Source organism: Temnothorax nylanderi, unplaced genomic scaffold (assembly GCF_030848795.1).
Source record: "Temnothorax nylanderi isolate EJ_2023f unplaced genomic scaffold, tnyl_v1.0 TNYL_tig0747_pilon, whole genome shotgun sequence".
Classification (NCBI taxonomy): Eukaryota; Metazoa; Arthropoda; class Insecta; order Hymenoptera; family Formicidae; genus Temnothorax; species Temnothorax nylanderi.
In genome coordinates, this window is record NW_027249809.1 from 54,262 (window position 1) to 72,747 (window position 18,486).

General features: G+C 44.4%; 1 protein-coding gene across 1 annotated transcript; it reads right to left on the bottom strand.

The window, feature by feature from the left end:
- Positions 1 to 6,342: 6,342 nt before the first annotated feature.
- Positions 6,343 to 11,493, bottom strand: LOC139785170 (uncharacterized). The gene has a single exon (XM_071724320.1). The coding sequence runs from the start codon at positions 11,491 to 11,493 to the stop codon at positions 6,343 to 6,345; it is 5,151 nt and encodes a 1,716-aa protein (XP_071580421.1).
- Positions 11,494 to 18,486: the final 6,993 nt, after the last annotated feature.

An 18,486-nucleotide genomic window follows, 5' to 3' on the forward strand; every position in this document is an offset into this window, starting at 1 on the left:
CGTTGTGAATTATTTATCTTTAAGTCATCATCGTAATTTGTAATTGTTCGCATCAATTCCTTATTTTCAGTGGTTAGTTTTTTACAATCCACGTTTTCTACTTTACAAAGTCGACAGAAGGAATTACTCGAAAACGATTGATTAAAATCCAAAAATGAATTTAATCCTAAATTATCCCCAAGCACCAAACCCAAGATAAAATGAACGCGAAAAATTGAGTTTTCATCGATTTTAATGTTTATACCATTTATTTCTAAATATTTTAATTTATTTATAAGAGACTGAAAACATTTTTCATTCCCATAATTTTTTATATCAGTAGATTTTATAATCGCAGCAAAAAATGCATTTTCCAATTTATATTCTTCCACCGGAAAACACGGAAAAAAATAGTAAACATTACAAATTGAATGAACCTTGGAGTGAGATCCAAGAGGATTATTAATTTCAAACTCATCCAAGTACAAGAAATATGGCATCACTATTTTATTAGAATATAATTTAGTTTTTTGTTTCCATAATTCGCCTTGCACAAAATTTGTAAATATTGGACACTTTTGTAAAAAGTCAATATTATCTAATGTACGCTTTAAAAGTCCTCCTTTTTCAAATATTTTTCTAAATTGAAATCTCAAGGGCATAAGAGCACCCTTTATTTCTTTTTCACCATATATAAAACTACCGTTTCGACGAATTCCACTAATTGCGTCATCAATTGTAAATTCTTGTACATTTTCAATGTAATTCTCACTTTTTAACCATTTATACAATAAATATTCAGTATTTAAAAATTTGGAGGAATTTCTACAATTTAATATCAGACTATTAAATTCGTTGTGTACAGAACTATTTGCTTGAAGTTTATTATTGACAAATGATTTCATAATATCCAATAATGGATCAATTAAACATTTGTTCGCGTATTCCTGTATTTTAAAAACATCTTTCCTGGAAAAATTATTATTATTGTGAAGAGTAAGTACAAATTCCGTAACAGAATTAACCATTTTTTTAAGCGACTCTTCCATTTAAAACTCAGGAATTAAACTATTTTCTATTTCAATTATTTCTGATGTTCGCGTTTCATTAATATTATCGTATGACGTACAAACGGGATAATTAGAAACTAAAGATGTAGTAGAATGACTAGCACTTGCATCAAATTCCGTGTTATTTTGTATATCATTTTGTGTATTATCGAAGTTACAATCTTAACTTTCAAATTTATTACCAATATCTTTATCATTTACATGTTTACGCGTTATACGCTTTTTAAAGCTACTTAAATTTTTAAAAATTTGAAGACAATTGGATTCACAACATCTAAATATTGAATTTGTTTTCAAATCATGACTGCGTTTAAAATGACAAATCAGTAAACATAAAGACTTAAAGTCTTCGTTACAAATATAACATAACATTTTATTTAAAAATGTATGAAATGTATGAAAGTATCTTATTCGGGCGAACTAACAGCAGCTCCTCCCAGTGGGATAAATTCAGTTGTAATATCAACCACACAATATTATAATGATTATATAGGTTTACAAGATATAACATATAACGCAATTCATACAAAGTATTTAAAGTACCGCCAGATGAACATGTAAGTCATAAAGGTAAAAGTGGCAACGCAAACCAAGAATGTAAGTAATAAATGAGAATGATGTAATGAACGTATCATCACTCAAGCATAATAATAGTAGTGAGACCCCAATAAAATCCGATACGTGACGGTAATACAGTTTAGTAGTGTGAGAAATCTACAGTCAGAAAGATACGAAAGCAACAGCTGATCTACATAATGCACGCATTAAATGTAACGCAAGTAAATTGACATACGATATGTAACGCGAATAATGGAACGCAAGTAATCAATGTGAAACCAAAACGCAAGTCACGGGAATGGGTTAAAGTAATTGTAATGTAATAAATACAATGCAAAGAATATAACGTAAATAAGTCGTCGCAAAGTACACCGCGAAGAATAATTAAACTAAATTAACGCCAGGAGTAAAATACGAGTAAACACACATGAATAAACGCAAGAGATATCACACAACAGGTGTGCCGCAATTAAATAATAGCAACCGACATGTCAAGATTCCACCGTAAATAAGATAGACATGTAGCGTTAATGTTCGAATGTAAAGAGTGTAATGCACATGAATGCAACGCAATGAATATGTTGAGATATTCATGTACGAATCGTGATATGAGTAATGTGACCGTAACCAAATCAACGCAGGAATTATAAATTGCACAACGCAATACAGGCGTGGAATCTCGTGAGCTTAGACGTATTGCTTATATACACGGTAACAACCAAATCGATAATGCAAAAAACGAGTCAAGGTTACACGGTTCGTTAGAGTAAACAACTTCTGGAATTTCTCATCGCAACCGGGCGGCGAAACACTTCGTCGTTGTTATAATATACGAGCGTACTCGAAAACGCGACAACTTGAGAGATGAATATTGCACAGGGCATGGCCATCCGAGGGCCAGGGAACGACGCAATGCTATGAAACGAGAATGAGTGTCGTCTTTTAACACAATTATCCGAGATAATTCGGACGTGCTCGTACGAGCATGCAAATGCGGTACACGCGGTATCCGTGGGCCGGAATTGAGAGCAACAAAGTACTTATCGTTGTTTGTCGATGACCATTCGGGATGATCAAATGTCCACGAGCCTTGTCCGATTCCGACCCCGAGGAATAGCGGTGTCCAACGCAATTCGGGATTTTCGGGAAGTCGATCCGAAAGGAAGGTCCTTTTCCCTGAGCCTCGCACCGAGAAGAAATGCACGCTTTTCCTTTTGTTTGACGCAGAGGCAGGGTGTTTTTAAAGGGTAATGTAAATCGTAAAGAGATTGTGTATATGTCGACATCTATGGTAGTCGCTGATGTGTTAGTGATGGTAAGGTAGAGTTGTTATAGATGGCGACTGTGGTACCGTTACCAATAAAGTCACTAGATCTAACGCAATTGTCAGCCATTTTGGCTCCATAACGTGGCAATTTCAAATTACACTTTTATAAGAATTAATATTAAAAAGAAGGAAAAACAAATAAATACTAAAAATTAAATATAAAAAATATATTATTCTTTTTTATTACTTATATACTTCTTTTTTTCATAACATTTATAATTTATCACAGATTTCTTCATTGCGACACTGCGACTAGAAGAAGGAATAGCTTTGACAAAGTTCTTATCACAGTCTGTTTTTAAAACAAAATGTATACGTGAAATAACAAATATTTTTAGTAGTTTATATATAATATTATGACATGCTGGAATAAAATCCGTCGAATATATTTGTAAACATTTATTAACTAATTCTATAGGTTTTAACTTATTAGATAATAAATCAGTCTCATATTGCCGAAATAATATTTCGCATTTATATATGATATTATATACATCCATAGTAGGAAAATACAATACATTTGTCTTATATTCTCTTAATTTGGTGAAAAGACTTATATTATTACTATTATTGACATCATCATTTGAATTTGTATCAGTATTTACAAGTGCATTAAAACATGTAGTACAATGTTTGTAATTTGTTTTAATTTTACGTAATAATGCACCTGTCAAATAATACAATGCAGTTTGCGTTTCATTATTTAAAGGTTCATTTCGCATTAGTGGAGTATGTAGTTCTTCATCCCAATCATCCCATATTTCATTCTCAATGCTCTCGAGACATTGTATGTCTTTAGACTTATTTTTATTTTCTAACTGTTTTATTTCTGTACAATATTGCACAAGGTGATCCGTATCAACAACAGAATAATTACCACGATCAATATTTGCCTGAAATTGTGATAGAGAAATAAGGCGCAATGATTGTTTAAATTCTCGTGCGTCTGGTACGGATGTTCGCCCACGTATTGTCGAAAATAAATTTTCTAACGCATCCTGAGTAAATCTGCCTAATAATAAATATTTAAAATTTTGTTTGTTTAAATATTCATCTTGTATATCGAGAGCAGTTTGGGTACAAAGTACCAAACCGCTTTGGAATGGTTTCCACTTTCCATCTCCAACTACTGTTATCCCATAAACAATTTCATTAAATTACTTTAAAAAAGTGATATTTTCTGTGTATATATTTTCCTGAAAATGGGATAGCGCAAGTTTCTCATAACGACTAGTCATAAGCTTAAACCATTTGTATATTGTGCTTAAAAACCACGCAGTAGTTTTATGCTTGTAATCAATATTTTTTCTATCTATGTGATATAATATGGCTGCAGCAACATTGTTATTTAATAATCCTACGCTTAAAGCAACGTTCATTTTATCGAAGTGAGCAGGATTTATTGATTTTTCTTTAAGTGTGGACACAGTTTTAAAGTATCTTTTTGGTCTAGCATATATACCTCACGAATAGGTTTGATAGAGACTTCGTTGTGTGGTAAGTTATACTTTTTCACTATTGTTTCATCTAAATAAAATGTGTTACCTGCAGTTAATGCGCATGCAATATTTTTAAAAACATGAACTGAATCTGCTGTAATAAATAGTTTATCTTCATTGTTACATGGATGTTGAGTGAAATTTTTTATTTGACTATATTTACCAGCTGTAATATCAAAAAGTCTCCACCAACTCCTATTTTGTGCTCCCATATCCGAAAGTACTACCTTAATAATTAATCCAATATCGTGTGCCTTTTCAATAATTGTTAAAATCTTTCTCGCCATTTCTTGCGGGCAAAATGAATTGGCTGTATATTCATATCCAATGGTTTGTTTCCACTTAGTAGTAATGCCGCACAGCATAAATACCATACTATGTGTAGCTAGCTGATCACAAGAATCCATTCCTCCTGACAGTTTCATTGTTGGTCGGCCAATAATTGCATTGGTACTTCTATCATATTGCAAACCAGGCTTTATGGACATTTCATCTATAAGTAGTATTGCATGTTTTTCTTCTGATTTAAATGTCTGTATCTAAAATAACATAACAAAATACATCATAAACTCTACATGAAAATATGCATATATATAATACTTTTATTTATATTCAGCTGCTTTTTGATGAAAGTAATTTCAGTTTAAATGTACTTATACAAATATATTAATAAATTATTAAATAAATAAATAAATAAATAAATATATATATATATATATATATATATATGTATGTATGTATGTATGTATGTTTTGTGTGTATATATACTGTTCGGGGGCACGCGTTAGCGCGGGATGGCGCGAGGTAAAGACAACCACAAGAGAAGACACAGCAAGTACAGAGAAAATAGCGTTTATAATGTCAAATATGTACAGTTAACACAGGTTACTTTTAGGCAAGTGCCGTGAGCGCGCACAGAGTTGAGCACGGCGAGAGCAGCGAGAAGCGGTTCAGCAAGCGAGTGCGAAACGGCGGCGGTATAGCAAGGCGGTTTAGAAAAGCGGTGTACTAGCGGTGATCTGCGAGCGAAATCGATTCCGCGGCGCAGCGGCGATCCCTTTATCACCTCCGAGGCGAAACTCCCTCCAGGCTGGGTACCACCAGTTTCGGGAGGGTGATTGGCCATCGGAGCCCTACGTCATAGAACCGACGTCACCGTTTTCACGTGACGCCCCGGCGGGGTCGTTACATGGTTTCAACTGTTTTGTTTATAGCAGGGATCTTTCTTTTGTGAGAGCGTCGTCGTTCGACTTTGTTTATGCGACCGGTCGACCGTGGCTGTGTTGTTGCTAACAATTAGCGAACTTTCGGAAAGTAACGAAAGATCCATGCTATAACGTGCCGCGAGGTATTCCCTTAACGCGAAATTATTTAGGCGATTATTTTATAGAAAGCGTGACATGCGCTGACATGCAACCGAATTATCACGATCTCACACATTCCCGCCCGCCTCGTCATATGGTGACGAAACGAGACGGTGCGCTCGCTGAGGCGATCGCAGTCGCGGCACGAAGTATCGATTAGCGATCGATTACTGATGATCGCAATCCCGGCGCGAGTGCGAGCGGCCATGTTGCGAGGTGCGCGGCTGCGCATTGTCATAACACGCGAGAATCTCGAGCGAGAAACATATTTCGCACGATATGTTTCTATGTATGTTTTTCGGTATATACATGGTGCCGTGAAGTGATGTGACGCGAGTGTGTGTTAAGTTAAGGCGGAAGGCCGAAATCACCGATTAAGTGAAGTGCACGGAGTGCATTGGCGGAAGGCCGACATCACCGATTAAGTGAAGTGCACGGAGTGCATTGGCGGAAGGCCGTCAGAGACAATTACGCGAAGTGACAATAATAACCGACGGACATAAGTAGCGCGAACCGCGAAAACTAACGCAACGGATGGTTTTGGCTCACGCATCCGCAACGGTGGTGGTGGAGCCAGCGGCCCCGGGAAGCAGCACAAGTTTGACGAGTGGCCGGACGAATTCGGAGGCGGCCGTGCGGACGGTCACTACGCGGACGACGCCGTCGTCTCCAGGATGCAGCTTGATGATCCTTGCGAGGGGCCATCGATTCGGCGGAGCGATCTCGGACCGCATCAAGCAGAGTGAGCCGACATCCGGGGTGGTCTCAGCAGATAGCCACTTTGGTCGGGAAGCGAGATGCTGGATGCATTCGCGCGACCACCGTTGCCAAAAATGATCGCGCATCTTTTGCACCAGCTGCCATCGAGTTAAGGTGTTGTCCGGCCTCTCTCCCAGTGACGGCTCAGGAGCTGCCAGCAAGGGAGCCCCGATAAGGAAGTGCCCCGGGGTCAGTGCCGTGACGTCGTCTGGGTCATCGGACAAGGCCTGAAGCGGCCGAGAATTCAGACAGGCCTCAACCTGAGCGAGGAAGGTGGCCATTTCCTCGAAGGTGAGGGTCGTTTCGCCGATGACTCGCCTCAGGTGGAACTTGGTGGATTTCACCGCCGCCTCCCAGAGTCCGCCGAAATGCGGTGCGGCTGGTGGATTGAAATGCCACCGGATTCCGTGGGTGGAGACGTCGTGAGCGATGCGCCGGCCGTCGGATGACGACGCGCGTAAGAGGTCCTGCAGTGCCCGGTCAGCCCCGATGAAGTTGGTGCCACAGTCGGAATAGATGTCCGTGCAGAGTCCCCGGCGGGCCGTGAAACGACGGAGGGCGGCCAAGAATGCCTCCGTCGTGTAATCGGAGACTACTTCGAGGTGCACGGCTTTGGAGACGAGGCACACAAAGACGGCGATGAAAGCCTTGTGCGCTCGATGTCCTCGCCCTTTGGTCGTGCGTATGAGAATCGGGCCGGCATAATCCACGCCGGTCCGCTGGAAGGGCCGCGACGGGATGACCCGGGCCCGTGGAAGGCTGCCCATCGGTGGTTGCGGAGGCGCGGCTCGCCATCGGGTGCAAATTACGCATCGATGCAACAGCTGTTTCACCACGGCTCTGCCTCGTGGAATCCAGTGGCGGAGGCGGAGAGTGCCGAGCGTGAGTTGCACTCCGCCGTGGAGGGTTCGTCGGTGGCAGGACTCCACGAGCAGACGAGTGAGCCAGGAAGACGTTGGAGCGATCAATGGGTGTCGCGCGTCATGTGGAAGCAGTGCGTGCTTGAGTCGCCCTCCGACTCGGAGCACGCCGTTGTCGTCGAGGAAGGGACTCAGCTTGGCGAGTGGACTGCGATGCGACACAGTGCGGCCGTCCCTGACGGCCTTGATCTCCTCCGGGTAGTGAAGTGATTGCACCACCCGTTGCCAACGGAACAGTGCCGTGTCGAGTTCTTCCGGAGTGAGCGTTCTCGCCCGATCGTCCGGACGGGGATCGTCGGTGCGGGAGGTGGTGCGTCGCCATCGCAGACACCACGCCGTGACGCGTAGAAGCCGGTGTAGCGAAGAGAATCGAAGGAGAGTGTCGGGCTCCGTTTCGATCCTCCCGACGGCGGACACGACGGCCTTCCGCTCAGGCATCTCCGCGTCGGGAATCTCGTCGTTCTCGTCGGGCCACCGGGTTCGGTCCTCCCGCAGCCACGCCGGGCCCGTCCACCACAACGGATGGCCGATCAGTTCGCCGGGCGCAATCCCTCGGGAAGCGCAGTCGGCCGGGTTGTCGCGTCCGGGAACGTGCCGCCACCGAGCCTCGGGAAGAGTCCGCTGAATGAGCGACACCCGGTTGGCCACGAACGTCTTCCAACGGGATGCGTGGCCCTTGATCCAGTGAAGTGTCACTCGGGCGTCGGACCAGAGGAAGATCGGTGCTGCGGGCAAATGTAAAGTGTCGCGAGCGTGTCGCGTTAATTTAGTGAGCAGTGCGGCCGCGGACAATTCGAGTCGAGCGAGGGACACCTGCTGAATCGGAGCAACCTTGCTCTTGGCCACGAGCAAGTGCAGCGTGGTGGAGCCGCCTCTCGTGACGCGGAGGTAGACGGCAGCGGCGTAACCTCGCTCGGAAGCGTCGGCGAAGCCATGGATCTCGACCTGAGACTCCGTAGCTCCGCAGTTGAGCCAGCGGCTCACGCGAAGACCCTCGAGAAGCGGGAGCTCCCCCAGGAAGCGCGCCCAAAGTTGAGCGTCCGCCGATGGAAGGGGGGAGTCCCATTCCAGTCGCTTCAACCAAGCGGACTGGATAAAAATCTTGGCTCTGATCACGACGGGGGTGAGCCATCCGAGCGGATCAAACAATCGCGCGGTCTCCGAGAGGACACGCCTCTTCGTGAATTCGGTGATCGCGCGCGTACGAATCGCGACGGAAAATTCGTCGTCCGTTGGGTGCCATCGGAGGCCGAGAGTGGAGTGAGTGTCGTTCTCCCACACGTGCAGTGCGCGTTGAAGGCGATGTTCCCGCGGGATGCCGACGAGAATGTCCTCGGAGTTCGCGGCCCACTTACGTAACGGAAACCCGCCCGCCGTGCAGAGCTCGCGTAGTTCGGTTTGCACCGCGATCGCGTCGTCGATTGTGTCCTCTCCGGTTACGACATCGTCCACGTATCTGTCCTCCTCGAGGGCGATCGCGCCGCGCGGATACCGAGACCTTTCGTCCGCGGCGAGTTGCAAGAGCGTTCGAATCGCGACCCACGGCGAACACTTGAGGCCGTACGTGACCGTCGTCAGGCGGAGAACGCGCACGAGCAAGTCGACGGCACTTCTCCACAGGATCCGTTGGTGGTCGCGATCTTCCGGGTGGACCGAGATCTGACGATACATCTTCTCGATGTCGGTGATCATCACGTAGCGGTGCCGACGCCAACGCAAGAGCACGTCAGCGAGTGCCGGCAAGAGGTTAGCGCCTGCGAAGAGGTGGTCGTTCAGCGATTCGCCGGAGCTGGTGCGTTGTGAGCCGTTGAACACCACTCGAAGTTTGGTGGTGGTGCTGGCCTCCTTCAACACTCCGTGGTGCGGCAGGTAGCACGCTCCGCGAGGTAGGTTCTCGTCAGACGGAGCAACGGCTTCCATGTGCCCGAGGTCTTCGTACTCCCGCATGAACGCGTGGTAGAGCTCTCCGAACCGGGGATCTCGGGCGCACTTGCGTTCCATGGCGGTGAGCAGGCGCTCCGCGGGCTTGCGGGTCTCGACGAGATTCTTCGGCGGCGAGGCGAACGGCAGTCGGACGACGTACCGGCCAGAGGGGGTGCGCTCGTGGGTGCGCACAAAGTGTTGCTCGCACTCCTCTTCTTCGGGAGTGAGCGTGACGGAAGCGGGAGGTTCGCTCTCCTGCTCCCAGAAGCGGCGTACCAGCTCGGCCAAGTCACGGTCGGCGGTGCCTTGGAATGAGCTGAGGTGACCAACGAGGGAGGTCGCACCGCAGCCCCCTGACAAGATCCATCCCAGGATGGTCTTCTGAGCTATTGGCGTTTGCGGTTCGCCTCGGCGGAGACCATCCTCCAGGATGGTCGAGCAAACTTCAGCGCCCAACAGCAACTCGACGGGGTCGTTGGCGGTGAAGCGCGGATCGGCCAACGGGAGTCCTTGAAGATGAGGCCACGTGGTGCTGCACTTGTTCGTGGAGCCTTGGTAGAGCGAGAGACGCGGAAGCACGAACGCGACGGCGGTGAACGAGTCCCCGGTGGTCCTCGACGTAACGTTCAGTGACACCTTGCCCCGAGTGGACCCCGAGTGTGAGCCGCCGATGCCAAAGATAGACACTCGCGTGCGCGATCGCGGCAGGCGTAGCCGCTGCACCAAGGACTCCGACACGATCGACACTTCGGAGCCCTGGTCTATGAGGGCCCGAACCTCATGGGGATCTCCGTGCCGGTCGGCAATGGTCACGCGCGCGGTCGCGAGGAGAATCGCCTTACGGTCTTCGGTCTTTCCGGCGGCGGAAAGCGCGCTGACTTCCGCGGCAGGTTTCGGCGTGGAAACGTACGCGTCGTGCAACATCGAGTGGTGACGCAAGTTGCATGTGAAGCAGTTTCGCGTAGACTGACACTTCACCACCAGATGATTGCCGAGACAGTTGTAGCAGAGTTTATTGGTCTCGACCACAGTCTTCCTCTCACTGGCTGTCTTGGCCTTGAAGTCGGGGCACCCCATGAGCGAGTGCTTCCCCTTGCATAGCGGGCACTGAGAAGGCTCGGAACGCTTCGCGACGTGGGTTTTCGCGGACCGTGACGGTTCACTCGCGGGTTTGGTAGTGTTCTTCGGATTCGCGGCGTTTAACGTGAGAATCCGTTTGGAGATGAAGCTCATCAGCGTATCGTGGGACGGCGGTTCGAAGGAATCTCCCGAGGAGGATTCCCATTCCAGACGCGTTCGCGAGTCGAACAGTTCGATGACGAGGTGGTTGAAAAGGTCCATGCCGTGCGAAGCTATGGGCCTCCCAATGCTCTCTTGAGCATTCACGGCGGACGTGGCGGCGTTATGGACGCGGCTGAGCTCGTCGGCGGTAGCGGCTTTCATCTTCGCCACGGCGGTAAACGTGGCGAAGTTGGAGCGTATCAGCTCCCTCTTGTTCTCGTAATGCTGGCAGAGTAGCGCCCACGCGCGATCGTAATTTTCGCCCGTAATGGTTAACGATCTTATTAATTTTTCAGCCGGCCCTTTGAGACACGAGCGGAGGTAGTGCAGCCGTTCGACTGGCGGAATCGCCGGCTTGTCGCCGATGACCGACCGAAAGAGATCGCGGAAAGATGGCCAGTCCTCGTAGGCGCCCGAAAATTGCGGCAAGTTGATACGGGGCAGCGAGACGCGAGGCGCGTGTTCGCCCCCCTGATCTGACGCCGTGACGGACGCGGAAGCCGACGCGGCCTTGAAGAGCTTCGCCTGTTCGGACAGGATGCTACGCTGGAGCACGTAAGCGCTCTCGGCTTGGTCGAGTAAGTCTAATTTTGCGTACTCACTCTCAGCGTAGCGGTCCTTGTAGCAGGCCCGAACAAGGTCATGCTGGCTCTCGAACTTCGCCCAGTGGTCGTCGAGGAGGCGAATGCGAGTCTCGACGGCAGAGAGGGTGATATTCGCCTGACCCATCTTCTTCAGGTTTTCGACTGCGTTGGAGATGCGTACGAAGAGTTCGTGTTGGCTGTTCAGCATGGCGCTATGGTCAAGACTCATGGTGTCTTCTGTTTTAGGCACTCCCGATCGCGGTTGCCGGCGATGATCCGGCTCGAAGGACCAGAATGTTCGGGGGCACGCGTTAGCGCGGGATGGCGCGAGGTAAAGACAACCACAAGAGAAGACACAGCAAGTACAGAGAAAATAGCGTTTATAATGTCAAATATGTACAGTTAACACAGGTTACTTTTAGGCAAGTGCCGTGAGCGCGCACAGAGTTGAGCACGGCGAGAGCAGCGAGAAGCGGTTCAGCAAGCGAGTGCGAAACGGCGGCGGTATAGCAAGGCGGTTTAGAAAAGCGGTGTACTAGCGGTGATCTGCGAGCGAAATCGATTCCGCGGCGCAGCGGCGATCCCTTTATCACCTCCGAGGCGAAACTCCCTCCAGGCTGGGTACCACCAGTTTCGGGAGGGTGATTGGCCATCGGAGCCCTACGTCATAGAACCGACGTCACCGTTTTCACGTGACGCCCCGGCGGGGTCGTTACATGGTTTCAACTGTTTTGTTTATAGCAGGGATCTTTCTTTTGTGAGAGCGTCGTCGTTCGACTTTGTTTATGCGACCGGTCGACCGTGGCTGTGTTGTTGCTAACAATTAGCGAACTTTCGGAAAGTAACGAAAGATCCATGCTATAACGTGCCGCGAGGTATTCCCTTAACGCGAAATTATTTAGGCGATTATTTTATAGAAAGCGTGACATGCGCTGACATGCAACCGAATTATCACGATCTCACACATATACAAAAATATGAAAAACTTAATTATTCTTTTTTATAAAAGCGCACGCAGTTTAGAATAGAAGCATAATTTTATAATTTTACATTGTATGTGTTACATATGCGTGCGTATATAACTTTGCATATATTTTTTTCTTGAAACTGAAGTTACTTTTTTTAACATATGTATAGCAATAAGGGTGGTTCTACAATCATTCCACAATACACTGTCGGAAGTCGTTGTCGGAAGAGTTTACCACAGTTTAATTTAGAAAAGAATTATCCACTGTGTTTGATCAATTCTGCCGACAATAACTCCCGACAGTCTGTTGTGGAATTAGCCTAATAAAAATACTAACTTTCATCTTTAACAGCTGGAATATGTCTTCTAAAATACCTGGCCCAAATTTTAAATTTTGTATGCGGTTTTGTAGAGTACGAATACTTGGATATGGCAAGTTCTGCCGTTGCACCTCCTCGTAGCCTTTTCGTCCGCAGGCTACGTACAGTTTCAAGGCTTTATTTATTGTTTGTGTAGACCATGAAGATCCTCTATGGTGACACTTTGTCATAAAATTGTGTTGATCTGCGTTGAACACTTTTTCAAAATGTATATTTCTTTGCCGCAATTTTTTCTTCAAAATATTACATTCTCGTATTTTTCGTGTTAAAGCATTTTCCAATTTCCTAATCTTTCTATCTTTTTTTCTGATTAATGGAGTGTTCTGTGATTCATCCATAACATTTGTTCCAATATTATTTGTCATGCTATTACTATTGTTCTCATCGTTATTATTACTGTTGCCATCGTCATTATTATTACTGATGTCCTCATAGTTATTATTACTGTTAATATCATTACACAAGCTAGTGCAATTTATATTTATTAGGTTCTGGTCATTGTCACCTATGAAAAATTAAAAATGAAAGCTTTAATAACAAAAAACAAGTTAACGCAGTATACTAAACAACATACAAACAGTTTAATAAATAAGTTAATTTATATATACAATGGTTACAAACAATTCAAGGCTTCATTTTCTAATTCACTTGTCATAAAAATCTTACAAATATAAATGCACACATTAAAGTTTCTATAAATATATACAATATATACACTTGCAACTTTAAATTATTCATATTTTTTTATTTATATGTGTTCAAAAATCTAGCCCCATGTAATTTATATTTTTTACTTATAAGTATTATTATATTATTTAATACTTACAAATTTCTATCTCCACAGGTCTAGATGTCTTTTCTGTTAATTGGTTTTCCGTCTCTATTGTGTGTTTCTCTAATAAATTTGGTTTTGCGAATGGACGGAGCAGTTTTCTTCCATCTTCTCTTTTATTCTCAAACTGGTCCTCACCAAAATGTGCCTGCACAATTTACGTAAAAATTATCACTGTAATACATCATTTCATACATAATTATAATTTTTTATTAACTTACCTCACAAATTACAGCTCTTTCAGATAACGTATTTCTCCCAATTAATCGTAACCATTCTAATCGCCTTTCGCTATTTCTTTTGCCTGTTGGCAAGCGAAATAAGCGAGCTCCTTTCTCTGTACGGTTTTTGCACAAATCCACGCAACAAGCTGGCATTTTAATATGTATTTTTCGACTTATGTATTTTTGCTTTACCACTGTTTACCACACAGGTTGTGTCAACACTCCGCAGAAGGTACAATTGTACTTTAAGTGTAATTGAACGATATAGAAGTGTACTATTTACACTTTTCGCCGCCATTTTGGCTCCATCGAGAACAAAGGATTTTTAGTTTGCGTTACTTTATAGATCTAGTGACTTTACGTTACCAACTTCGTCCATTAGATTAAGCATTAAGGCGTGCGAGGCGCCGACCGCGTTGCGCCCCAGGAACTAATCACGTGGCTGCAGCGTAAACAGCGCATGCGTGTGCAAGCCGGTACGTGCGTGCAGCTCGCAGAGCGGGCATTCAGCGTTAGTTCATCGTAACAGATAGTCGCGTTTGATAATTACTGTCTTTCTTTCGAGAAGATTCTCCTAAGTTGAGAACTGATACGCGATTGTAATCGTTACGATATTCAAGCCATCGGCTTCGTGCAATAACCGAGATTTGTTAATACTATCGAGCGAAGCTGTTGCGGTAAAGCTAAGAGGAAAGATACCCAGATATCCAAAGATCCTCGGACCGAACAGCGTGAAGGAAGGACGAACGTCGCCATTACGATGTAGTCACACAAACGAAGGACGAGTCAGCCATCTTGGCACGTTGAGAAAGCCCGCAAGGGCTGGGTCAAGGAGACCATTATTTTCCATAAACAAGGAAAGCAATCGCTTTCAGGTAACATATTCCGATCTCTGGAGAATCATTGATCACAACAGAGTAATCGCTAGTATACTGGCTAGCGTTGTATGAAGAACTTAACGTTCTATCATAATGCGATCTTTGATTTCAGAGCTCGAGAAAGAGCGAAGCGAGGAATATTTCCTCCCTTAAGGCAACATAGCTATCTGTACCGATTAATCCGGTATTAATTTGATAACTGAGCTCAGTATAATTACTTTACGACAATTTCTTGTGGTTGCAACCCGCGTGTAATATCATTTATTCTGGCTGTAAAATAACTCAACTTACATTATCGAGACACATTACCGAAAGAGAAACGTGATTCTGCTATTCATGTTAACAATGCGTTACACGTGCGTCGATTGTGATTTATTCTCATTGCTATGACCATAACTTGCGTTATTACGATAAACGTATTATCTGTTTATGGTTAATTCTACTTAAACAAATTCTCTATTCATTCTTTACTGAATTTGATTATAATCGCTATATTACTTATTCGATAACTTGCCGTATTGCTGAAGTTACTGTGTCAATTAATACTGAAAAGTGCGTCACATTTGATTGGCAGAAACGCACACAACAGGCTATTTAGCGCAATACTTTATTTCTTTTATTAATATAGTCATTGTTCCTTCGATTACAAATAATATATTCGCTAACTACTTATTATCAAGAATTATATTATAACCAACAGTTAATTGACACATTCCTTCATATATGATTATTCTTATGTATATATTTATTGATACTTATATGTGCTTAATTATGCAAAATGTATTTAACATGAGTGATTCTTTCTTCGAGATAGTTTAATACTGAAGTGCATTTGATTGCTTCACCATTTTGACAAATGAGCAGAATAGATGTTTGCTTTCTTCAGATAAGGTCTATGATTCCATACAAGATTACAATATTGCAGTCTCAACAAGAAGGGATTATTCTTTAATGACTATTCTTTTCTCTGTATTTTTAAACAGCCGAGCATTTTATACAAAACCTTATTATACTATTTATGCATCTACTATCAAACAATCCTAAATGGAAAAATAAGTTTTACTTGGAAATACACAATCTCTTTAACCTAAACCACGTTAGTCGAGGTGTTGTTTCCTATACAATCTAGAGTCCAAACTCCTGCGCGAGCTTGTACTAAACACAGGGACGAGACTGCCAAGACCTCGCTGGCCCGCACGCACCAAAATCATTCACCGAATATCGCGTTCCACAAATATTAATGTTAACGGAACATAAATGTCACTACCCGGTTAATTAGAGCATACTGTCCTTTTCGCGAAAGGCGAACTGTATCTCGTAACGGGAGAATACTACGTCGAATGACGAAGTTATTGTAAGTTCAAACGACGCGATTCGAGCAATCTACACCGCGTGTTTCGACCAGCTGTGTGAAGTTGGCCCCCCCACTACTAATCCAATAATAACTATCACCATTCGTTTGGTGGTCGTTTGGTGGTGTTTGGTAGTCCATTCCCGACGTTTGGTAGTCAAAGCTGTAACTAATAATGCGAAAAAAAGACATATGCGCGTGAAGTTAGCCCCCCCTCTTGTAAAACTCGGCTTTCCAAACTGCGTATATCATTTTAACTGTAAGCATTCGTTTGGTGTTCGCGTGCTGACGTTTGGTAGTCCATTCCCGATGATTGGTAGTCAAAGCTGTAACTAATAATGCGAAAAAAAGACATATGCGCGTGAAGTTAGCCCCCCTTCTTGTAAAACTCGGCTTTCCAGACTGCGTATATCATTTTAACTGTAAGCATTCGTTTGGTGGTCGCGTGCTGACGTTTGGTAGTCCATTCCCGATGATTGGTAGTCAAAGCTGTAACTAATAATGCGAAAAAAAGACATATGCGCGTGTAGTTAGCCCCCCCTCTTGTAAAACTCGGCTTTCCAGACTGCGTATATCATTTTAACTGTAAGCATTCGTTTGGTGGTCGCGTGCTGACGTTTGGTAGTCCATTCCCGATGATTGGTAGTCAAAGCTGTAACTAATAATGCGAAAAAAAGACATATGCGCGTGAAGTTAGCCCCCCCCCCTCTTGTAAAACTCGGCTTTCCAGACTGCGTATATCATTTTAACTGTAAGCATTCGTTTGGTGGTCGCGTGCTGACGTTTGGTAGTCCATTCACGATGATTGGTAGTCAAAGCTGTAACTAATAATGCGAAAAAAAGACATATGCGCGTAAAGTTAGCCCCCCCTCTTGTAAAACTCGGCTTTCCAGACTGCGTATATCATTTTAACTGTAAGCATTCGTTTGGTGGTCGCGTGCTGACGTTTGGTAGTCCATTCCCGATGATTGGTAGTCAAAGCTGTAACTAATAATGTGAAAAAAGACATATGCGCGTGTAGTTAGCCCCCCCTCTTGTAAAACTCGGCTTTCCAGATTGCATATATCATTTTAACTGTAAGCATTCGTTTGGTGGTCGCGTGCTGACGTTTGGTAGTCCATTCACGATGATTGGTAGTCAAAGCTGTTACTAATAATGCGAAAAAAAGACATATGCGCGTGAAGTTAGCCCCCCCTCTTGTAAAACTCGGCTTTCCAGACTGCATATATTATCAAACCGAACAAGTAACATTTACTTTACAAATAAATAATTAACCTGCATATATTATTATAATTATAAGAATTCGTTTGGCGCATTTAGTAATTAAAAATATAATTGTTAAAGAAGATAAAATATATATGTGTGTTACCATGCGTTTCACATAAATATTCTTGTACGATTGCATGTTTAATTATAATCATTAATACTTATTTAACGAGCATTTTAATTTTCAATAATTAATAATTAATAATTAAATACATATGGATCAAATTGGTGTAATCCACTTCTAACATTAAAACGTTTTTCAAGCTTTTTTTATAATAAATCGATACAATAAAATAACATAAAGTTTTTTTAATTCTTCTTGTAGTCAATTTCATAGTTATTTTTCGAAATGTCAAAGAATATATAATCTTTTAATTTTTAGAATTGTAGAGCGTAATTAAAATAACGACTAATTATGTTTTGTTATTTTTACTACTATGCATATTAAATAATACAAAAAATATATATGCGTAGTATAAGAATTAGAATTAGTCGTTAATGGAAAAAACCTTAATAATCGCGTTAAGATTGATCAATTCCCTTTAAAAAATTTCTGTCAGTGACTAGGATTACTATGAATACCCGTTTGCTAAGTTTGCTAATAGTTTAATATAACATGATCTCTCTCTCTCTCTCTCTCTCTCTCTCTCTCTCCTCTCTCCTCTCTCTCCTCTCTTCTCCTCTCTCTCTCTCTCTCCTCCTCTCTCTCTCTCTCTCTCTCTCTCCCTCTCCCTGCTGCTCTCTCTCCCTCCCCTCCCTCCCTCCCTCCCTCTCCCTCTCCCTCTCCTCTCCTCTCCCTCTCCCTCCCCTCTCCCTCTCCTCTCCCTCTCCCTCTCCCCTCTCCTCTCCCTCTCCCTCCTCCCTCTCCCTCTCCCCCTCTCCCTCTCTCTCCCTCTCCCTCTCCGCTCCCTCCTCCCCCTCTCTCCTCTCCCCTCCCTCTCCCTCTCCCTCTTCCCTTCCTCCCTCTCCCTCTCCCCTCTCTCCCTCTCCCTCCTCCCTCTCCCTCTCCCTCTCCTCCCTTCATCCCTCTCCCTCTCCCTCTCCCTCTCCCTCTCCCTCTCCCTCTCCCTCTCCCTCTACCTCTCCCTCTCCCTCTCCCTCTCCCTCCCCTCTCCCTCTCCCTCTCTCCTCTCCCTCTCCCTCTCCCTCTCCCTCTCCCTCTCCCTCTCCCTCTCCCTCTCCCTCTCCCTCTCCCTCTCCCTCTCCCTCTCCCTCTCCCTCTCCCTCTCCCTCTCCCTCTCCCCTCTCCCTCCCCTCTCTCCTCTCCCTCTCCCTCTCCCTCTCCCTCTCCCTCTCCTCTCTCCCTCTCTCTCTCTCTCTCCCT